The sequence below is a fragment of the Priapulus caudatus genome, unplaced genomic scaffold, assembly GCF_000485595.1.
Source record: "Priapulus caudatus unplaced genomic scaffold, Priapulus_caudatus-5.0.1 Scaffold454, whole genome shotgun sequence".
Lineage (NCBI taxonomy): Eukaryota > Metazoa > Priapulida > Priapulimorpha > Priapulimorphida > Priapulidae > Priapulus > Priapulus caudatus.
This window is the reverse complement of record NW_014577515.1, coordinates 88,371-98,082: the sequence shown is the minus strand read 5'-3', so window position 1 is coordinate 98,082 and position 9,712 is coordinate 88,371. Positions and strand designations below refer to the sequence as shown.

The following is a 9,712-nucleotide window of genomic DNA, read 5'->3' as shown; positions in this document are numbered from 1 at the left end:
GAATTGAAACCGAGGAAACGCCCTAGGAGTCAGCACCGATGCTCCCTGTCTCCACCACACACGGCCAAGCTCGATGGCACTGTCTTTCACTTAATTGACACTTAAAGAAAACACGTTCGCTAATGGTCTTTACCTATGTTAGGCTGCTCTCTTCCGAGTCGGGTCAACGACGCTATTTAAGCTATGTCGCGCAAGTAAATCTCTCATTCTTGGTGAGCACGTTGACAGTGAAGGTGGTAACGTGAACAGTGAAGGTGACGGTGGGTAACGGATACCTGTCGCATAAGGGCACGAACCACCACATAAGACTACGATCTCAAGAAAAAGTTGTGTTTCAACGTGAGCAGAGTTTAGTCGTCAGTGCCTAGCTGACAGAGTTGCCATTTCTCGGCAATCAGAACGCGTCTACATCGCGCAGTTTACTATCGTGTCAATCGAGGAAGTTTCGACGAGATCTAGTTGAAGATGGAGTTCAGATTCATCTGCGTGTTGCTGCTCGGCATCGTAAGTATAACGAAGTGCTCGTGTGGAGAGGTCTGCCTTGGGGTTCGTCGCATTCATATTGTATATGATTGTATGTTTTGTACCGCGCTATGGTATTTTCGTACATTGTATTGCTTGTTGTGTAACCCCGTCCGGAATTTCGCTCGGTTTTGTTTTATTTATACATTTTCTGTACGTGAAGTTTTTTTTAATATTGAAGTACGGTGACGATTTATTCGATCAACTCATTGCTACAATCATTTAACCAGAAAACGTAATCCACTGCCGATGCTACAATGTGCAATCGCACCCATAGCTTCAACATAGGAAATCTATTTCTAGGTAGTATTAGCAGCATCACAGTCGGATCCACACGCAAACGCGCAGGGCGGTGACTATGGCTACAATGACGACATCTACGATAGGACATTAGACTATGACGATTACGACTATGACTACCCAGGCGATTACGGCGATCAGCAAAGCCCGAAGGCCGACGACGACAGCAGCAACGAGTACACCGTAGAGGACACGGCCGATACGAAGGACGACAAGGAAGTCGCCGCCCCGCTGCGCGCCAGGTATGGACAGGGATTCAGAGATCTGCTGCACAAATTCACCGGCAGCCGCAAGCAGCGCAGGCCGCGCCCCACGGTCAACACGTACCGTATTAAGGGCCCCGTAATCGGCGACATCGACGATTACGTCGAGCGAGGCTATGGTTCGCGCCACGACGACGACGGCGGCTATTCGGACAGCGACTCCTACTCTGACGGCGGCTACTCTGACCGATCGGGAGGAGGATACGGATCCGGCGACTCGTACTCCGATGATAGCTACGGCTACGAACGAGACAGCTACCGCGACAATGATCGACACGGAACGTCCAGACGCCGCAGTTACGGCGACGACAACTACAGCAACGATGACTCGTACGGCAGAGACAATAGACAAGACGGATACGGGCACAACGATGACGGATACAGGAACAACGATGACGGATACAGGAACAACGATGACGGTTACAGGAATAACGACGACGGATACAGTAACAACGATGACGGATACAGGAACAACGATGACGGCTACAGGAACAACGATGACGGATACGGGAATGACAGATACAGGGATAACGATGTCGGATACGGCAATAACGATAGGCATCGTAACGACGGCTCCTCGGGTCCACATCAGGGACGAGTAAGCGGATCTCACGGCTACGGCGGTGGGTACGGCGGATACGGTGGTGGATACGGTGGCGGCCATGGAGGGGACGGCGGTGGTGGATATGGCGGATACGGCGGCGGCCGTGGAGGATACGGCGGCGGTGGGTATGGCGGACAAGGCGGAGGATACGGTGGTGGGTATGGCGGAGGGCATGGATCGGGCATTGGTGGTCAAGGAGTTGGAATTGGCGGAGCCGGTATCGGTCGAGGAGTTGGAATTGGCGGAGCCGGTATCGGTCGAGGAGTTGGAATTGGCGGAGCCGGTATCGGTCACGGAGGATTCGGAGGCAATGCTGGAACAAGCGGCATCGCCGGATACGGAGGAGTTGGGGGCGTGGTTGGAGCGGGTTATGGAGGAGGCGGCGCTTCTCAGGGATATGAATACAATTACGGATCCGGATACGATGACGCTGGCGGCTATAAAGGCGGCGGATACGGTTCTGGAGTCGGCAAGGCAGATCACTCCTATGGTAAAGGACTGTCCACTGTCGGCCGTAATGCAGGCAACAAATACGGTAGGTATGGAACCAATAAGCACGCTCAAGACAACAAAGACGGCTATGGAGGAGGAAACTATGGAGGCTATCATGGGGGTTCCCAAGGTGGCTACGGAAGCGGATTCTCCGATACAAGTTCCCCGTCCGGCGTGCATGGAAGACACGGCGGTGGTGGATACGGCGGCGGTGGATACGGCGGTGGTGGATACGGCGGCGGTGGATACGGCGGCGGTGGATACGGCGGCGGTGGATACGGCGGCGGTGGATACGGCGGGCACGGAGTAGCACCGCTGGGTGGAGCAGTTCTGGGGGGAAACGGCAATGACACGTACAACCAACAGGCTCCGTTCACGTACGCGCAACCTGACGTCTACACGGCCCCAAATAAATTCAAATACACGCAGGAGCCCCCTTACCCAGCTGGGCAGTACGGTCCCGAGCAACAGTTCGGCATTGGCAACGCCAGGCAGCCAGACGGTGCCTACTACGATCCCAATTCACAGCCACAAGGTGGTTTCTATGACCCTAATGGCCAGCAGCAGGGAGCCTATAACCCTGGCGCACAGCCGCAGGGAGCCTATAACCCTGGCGCACAGCCGCAGGGAGCCTATAATGCAGGGAGCCTATAACCCTGGCGCACAGCCGCAGGGAGCCTATAACCCTGGCGCACAGCCGCAGGGAGCCTATAATCCTGGCGCACAGCCGCAGGGAGCCTATAATCCTGGCGCACAGCCGCAGGGAGCCTACAACTTCAACGGACAACCGCAGGGTGGTTTCTTTAACCCTAGCGCACTGGCAGGAGGAAGAGCAGTTGGCAACAACCCTAACACCTTCAATGCTCCCGGAGCTGCTGGATATCTACCGAGTCAAACCAACCAGGTGCCGGCCTACCCACAGCAACCAAGCCCGCAGGCGCCGCTTGCCGGCACCGTGCAGGCAGCGGAATTCCTCAGCGACATCAACACCGACTGCGATTTCGACAGTAGGCAGATGAAGGTTACGATTAAAATGACGAATGGCTTCACTGGGCAAGTCTTCACGAGTGGCTACTTCGGCCAGCCAAACTGCACCAGCACCGGCTACGGATCAAACTTCATGCTACTGACTGTACCCATGGACGGCTGCGGAACCGTTGAGCGACCCGTCAGCGTAAGTTAACAATAATAATAATAATAATAATAATAATAATAATAATAATAATAATGAATAATAAATAATAGCAGTAAATCACTCGACGCGATATCTATAATCGTGAATACTTCAAACTTAACAGATGACAATTTCGTAGTAAGCAGAGTTTACCGTAACAAAATTGTTTTCTTCACTGCAGGGCGAGACGTACAATAGAAACCCTGGTTACACATACGGCAACACGCTCATCTTCATGACGCTACCGTACGGCATTCTGGGCACCCAGGACCGCGCCTACACCGTCCAGTGCCAGGTGAAGTCGGACGACTTCGAACAGTCGAGCACCAACCCACTGAACGTGAACATGCAAGTTAGCAACGGCAGGGATCCCAACGCTGGTCCGTCTAATGGACTCACTGTCGGCGAGCCAGCGACCCTTGCAGTCATCCACCGCGGCAGCCGCGGTAAGTTTCCATATAAATGACATCCGCGTTATTGATTAATCTCAGAATAGCCATTAGAACTGCAACCCTAATAGTTGAGCTTCAACAGCACCTCTCCTGACTTTCTCGGTTAAACTTGCCTGCTGACGGCCATACCCCACGGCGAGCTTAAACTAATTTAAAACACACACGATAGGCGTTTCACTACGAACAAAACGGGCATCGAAAACTGCTTCCAGGGTTACTCGCCAGATTTTTACGAAACATCGCGGTGCTATTGCACGAGATATTACGATATATTACGATTATATATTGCGAGTGCCATTGCTCGAGCGATGATCGCGTCATAGTCGTCTTGTCGTCGTCATCAGGTATCTGGGACGTGCATCTATCCAACTGCTACGCACACGACGGAATCGGACGCAGCCGCACTCCGCTGATCGGCGACGACGGATGTCCGGCCTACGAGCCCGAGTTCGTCTCTCCCATGAAGCACGGGCGTCTAGCAAGCGGCGACCTGGCACACTACTTCCACTTCCAGGCGTTCAAGTTCCCGGACAAGTCGAACGTCTACTTCCAGTGCACCGTCGACGTGTGCAAGGGAAAATGCGACATGGTGAGAGCACACGTTTGATTGTAAAAGAATTATTGCCTCGTTTGCAAAATTACCACTATTCGCGTGAAACGATTTCTCATGCGTGCGGGGGTATCGCAGTAATAGTAATTGAGGAAGTAGGAGAGAGAGAGAGAGAGAGAGCGAGAGTGTAATAAAGGAAGAAAGTAAATTATTCATGCCACCCTGTTCTTGTTACAAACTTCGCTATTGCCGCGAATTGCTATCCTGGTTCTGATAAAAAAAATTGTTTATTTCGATTAACGTATGATGCTAACGTTGTTAGCCGAGGTGGGTCTTTCAACGTGTACGTTTACATCTCTTTAGCGCCCCTGCAACAGCAGTCGTAGGAAGCGTGAGCTGAGTGAGAAGGACAGCGAGGTCAGCAACGACGAGACCGATATCAACGTCATCGATGACGTCCTCATTGAGAACATAACGGCGAAGGCGCTGCCGACCGAGAAGATGCTAATCTACAGAGGCCTCACTATCATACTGCCCGGCGAGCAGGACATCCCGCTGTGTAAGTACCGCCTAGATTTATATATATATATATATATATATGTTGTCATAATCAACCCCTGATATATATGTAGCTACTAGCTGAACACCTTGTATGATAATGGCGTAAGTCATTGCGAACAAACCTTGTGTTTTTGCGTGATTTTCCGCGATGAGAAATATGCAGTCATATGCGGTTTATTTTTCACTTGAATTAAACACTAAATAAATATACGTTGCGTATGTGTGTGTGTGTGTGCGCGTGCGTGCGTGCGTGCGTGCGTGCGTGCGTGCGTGTGTGTGTGTGTGTGTGTGTGTGTGTGTGTGTGTGCGTGCGTATTTGTAACGTCTGTAGACGTGGTACAAGCGTTTGCGTTTTCGACGTTCGCAGACTGGAGAATGAACTACAACGTCGGCGATTCGGTGTGCGTGTCGCGTGTCACACTCGGCGTCAGTGTCGGCATCGTCGCCGTCGCTCTGCTGGCTGCCATCATCAGCGCCCTACTCGGCATACACTGTCTGCGACAGAAGAGAGAGCTGGCGGAGAGAAAGCAACTCTATTACGGCACGCACGGCATCGAACCCGTTTATTCGGCTCCAGTAAGCAGCACTAAGGGTTTGTAGATTAGCGAATTCGAGAATGTCACGTAGAGTTAATTTCGTGTATATATGATATTATATAACTAACGTGAGTAATTAATAGGCAGAAGCGTCTTCATAGGAAAGCTGCGTAGGCTTGATTACCCAATCTTTAAACAGCGTAACGTTTTGAATTTAACATACCGGTTTCGCGCTTACAGTGGCGTTATAGTTTTTACACTGTTTCATGGCCTCTCACTATTTCTCGGGGAAAAAGATGCTTTGTCGACGATTATTGCCACGTTTGGTTAAGGAGTAAATTGCTACTGGATTGGATCACAAGTAGTATAATTTAATTATAGACACGTCTATTAGCAAGAGCTGAATTTCTAAAGAAAAAATGAATACCAATCATTTCTAAATTTTGATTTTGTTTAAAATGCAAATTTTTGGCCGAAATAGCTATAACACTTACTTGGAAAATCACAATCGCAAAATACTGCAAACATTCAACTAACTTTGACCGTTCTATAAATACAAAGGCATTTGTAGAGAGTTCATAATTAATTCATTAACAATAATTCTCGTCTAGTCTTTAGTTTACATAGCTATATTCTGCGCGGATGGAAACAGACACGATGACGAGATTATATTATGATGGCATATTACTTATATCGCACGTAACCATGTCTTAGCACCAAACGCACTAGCTTCCAATTGCACTGTAGATTTGCACTTTACTAATCCCGTAAACCCATAAATGTAGTTCATTTTAACCTTAATATTTTCGTCCATTTCCACCTAATTATGTCATCCTAACACCATCACAGAACCATCCCATCTTCGCACATTTACACTCATTTCATTTTCTTTTACATTTTCGTTTTCATTTTCATTTTTCATTTTTCATTTTTCATTTTCATTTTCATTTTCATTTTCATTTCCATTTTCATGTTCATTTTCATTTTCATTTTTATTTTTATTTTCATTTTCATTCTCATTCTCATTTTCATTCTCATTTTCATTTTCATTCTCATTTTCATTGTCACTCTCATTTTCATTCTTATTTTCACTTATATCTTTATTTTCATAATCATTATCACTACGGAGTAAAATCCAATCGTTCACTGTTGCCAGGCACGTGTCTAACCGCAGTTTAAACATTTACCTTTTTTATCATAACGATGCACTGCACACTGAAATCATCAGGTAATCACGTTAGTATCAACGTAACCCCTTAGCGATTGAAATAACTGTAACATAGCGCATAATTAACATCATGCTCCGCATACTAAACGCTAAGCTCCTTCACTAACCGATACTTCCCTATTTTTACAAATTCGTTATTAGCAAAACTTTAGCTCTATTTCAAGATCCATTAATCTGATATTATTCACCAATCTAACATTAATTGAGTTGCTGCTAAAATCATGTGAAAGGCGCTACTAATATCCCAATTGGCATTAGATCGATAGTTAAAATGAATGAATTATTGCAGCAGATCTAACCCTGAAATCTCTAGATGTCTAGCCCTAATAGATAACATAACGTGTTAACATTGCAATCCACCCAATACTAATATTTTTAACGCACAAGATACACCCTCGTTTTAAAATTGCACGTAAAATACTTTCATTAATAAGCTGAATCAATTAACTAATATTCCTAACACGGTATTATTACTACGGTAGAAGAAAATTATAGCACATGTTTTAGTGATATGAGTGTACGATATCCTACATCATCCATCAATAGCTTGCACAGATACTCATATGAGTTAACCTATTAATACAAACAAAACTATCTAACACTCTTCTCATGTCTCAAATCATCGACTTTAATAATACTTGCATTAACATCTCTTTCTAACGCCGTATCTGCATTCTAACACTAGCCTCAACTATAATACTTACACTAAAGTATCGGAATGAGTAAACCTGGAGTTATCATATATCCTGTTAAATGATATTCACTTACATTGAAAAACCATATACCTTCATTTCTATGCAGAATTAACGAATAAAGCTTAACAAACCCTCGATGAATACCAAAGTAATATTTTAACCAACTTTCTATTAACGATAGTTAGTGATAAATGCTTGAATATCGCAGTCATTAGATTAGAAATCTTTTAAACTGCTGTTAAAAAATACGTTTCATATAAGTTATCATTACTCAGTGTAATAAACTCGTGCAACGCATCATTCTAACATCAATCATCATATCTCATAATTATCATCGTCATCGTCATCGTCATCGTCATCGTCATCGCCATCGCCATCGTCATCGCCATCGCCATCGCCATTGCGCAATTCATTGCATCGTTCATTTATTTCACTAGATGTGTAAGTGTGCTATTGCTGCCAAGAGCAAAGTTGGTTGCACAGTACACAGATATTGTCTATGATGCTGGAATTATAACATTCATTGCGTAATATTTCAATGCTGCTGTATGTCAAGTAAATCTTGACAATTAGGTATATTCTAGACGATAATTTACCTAAATTGTGATCTATTCTAGTATTTCTAAAAAACAGGGATAAGCTGCTTGTTTTATTGTATTTCCAGAATATATTATAGTACTCCAGTGCTCCAGTGCAATAGTAAATGACTAGGTCTCTATGTAACACGGTTTTTAACTCGGTACATCGCGCGATTTGGCTATATTTATTTAAATAGAATGTTCTAGATGCGCAAGTTTCAATTTCAAATACATATTTGGATTAAAACAGATTCAAAATAATCACATAATCTACGATAAAAAATATGATGCCACGTCTGACATTTTGGTTACATGACAGACCAGTTGAATTTCAATATATATATATATATATATATATATATATATATATATATATATATATATATATATATATATATGTTGTCATAATCAACCCCTGATATATATGTAGCTACTAGCTGAACACCTTGTATGATAATGGCGTAAGTCATTTATATATATATATATGACTATTCGACATACAAGGTACCATGGTATATATATGTCAGATAGTGATACACTCAGGCTGAATGTCATATGCGTCGATTAGCGTTATAGCCGATTACAGATCATGTTACAATAGTTCAGGTACAGCTTTCCGTCCGCATAACACATACTGCGCAGGAGAACTAATTATACAACTTTGTCACGTGTTGTAGTTTTTATCAATTCTTAATTGAGCTCTGTGAGCTTAATTGAGCATTAATTAAGCTCCACGCTGCGCGTACAACAAGAGTTCCTATCGTATTGTCCTTATAGATCCGCTATAGATCAATGTTTATTTCATCGTGTACTGGATAGCACCAGACGTCTCGACATTACTAGTGACCAGTAGTCATCGCAACACACTGATATTATATGAAATTATGTATATATATACTGTTATATATATATATATCATTATTGCATGTATGTATCTTTTATCATTTTTCGTCATCCTCATTTTTTATGTTATATAGCGAATTAAAACGTATAAAATAATTGTTTTTATTTGCACATCTGAAGCTTGCTCAAACAAGCCGATGGAATCATTTGTATAGAATAACAATAAATTCATTAACTATATATGTATATGTCAAAAAACTCTTTTTGTTCATATTTGCGTGTTAACATTGTACATGTTCGCCACACGACGAAGAGTCAATACATGGAATGATCTAACACACAGAAGTCACGAAATCGATATAGTAGAGAGATCTATTCACTACTCTGTGTTTCTCCAAACATTTAACTACAATACTCAATAATTAGTACAAGCCGTAAGCTGTGAATAAAGTCATGAAAGTCAATGATAAATATGAATAAAAATAATATAAATATATAGAGATCTAAATAATCATATTATATAGCATGATTAAGAGATATATGTGTGTGTGTGTGTGTGTGCGTGCGTGCGTGCGTGCGTGCGTGCGTGCGCGTGTGTGTGTGCGTGTGTGCGTGTGTGTGTGCGTGTGTGCGCGTGCGTGTGTATGTGTGTACGTGAGTATAAGTATACGTATACGCATATGTATATATGTATATATATACTGTTAGGCAGCCGGGATGTAATTGCGTATCAACACGTCGTCACATGCTGACATCTAACGGACGAGGAAGAGAGGATGAAATATGTGCATGTCATAAGATGTTTCGCATGCTCGCCCACTTCTTCTCTAACATATTCTTTGTAATCCCATGGTTCACGTCGTGTTATCTTGAAATTGTTTTTTCCCGTTAACAAAAAAGCATCATAAAACGTG

At 44.0% G+C, this 9,712-nt stretch overlaps 2 protein-coding genes across 2 annotated transcripts; both read left to right on the top strand.

The window, feature by feature from the left end:
• Positions 1-230: 230 nt before the first annotated feature.
• On the top strand, positions 231-2,814 carry LOC106810564 (glycine-rich cell wall structural protein 1.8-like; the record flags this gene model as incomplete). The annotated part of the gene is made up of 2 exons (XM_014813950.1): positions 231-504; positions 826-2,814. Coding segments are annotated over exons 1-2 (2,028 nt in total), but the record flags the coding sequence as incomplete, so codon positions are not given.
• Positions 2,815-2,818: 4 nt separating this feature from the next.
• LOC106810563 lies at positions 2,819-6,255 on the top strand. Its single transcript, XM_014813949.1, has 5 exons — positions 2,819-3,355; positions 3,537-3,801; positions 4,152-4,396; positions 4,721-4,916; positions 5,286-6,255. Exons 1-5 carry the CDS (start codon positions 2,819-2,821, stop codon positions 5,516-5,518), a joined length of 1,476 nt encoding a protein of 491 aa, XP_014669435.1. The 3' UTR covers positions 5,519-6,255.
• Positions 6,256-9,712: the final 3,457 nt, after the last annotated feature.

Bases quoted from the DNA above. Each gene is read 5' to 3' on its own strand.
- LOC106810563 (XM_014813949.1), top strand. From the start codon at position 2,819: ATGCAGGGAGCCTATAACCCTGGCGCACAGCCGCAGGGAGCCTATAAC. The intron at 3,802-4,151 runs GTAAGTTTCCAT...CGTCGTCATCAG, and splicing joins CATCCACCGCGGCAGCCGCG to GTATCTGGGACGTGCATCTA. The intron at 4,397-4,720 runs GTGAGAGCACAC...ACATCTCTTTAG, and splicing joins GCAAGGGAAAATGCGACATG to CGCCCCTGCAACAGCAGTCG.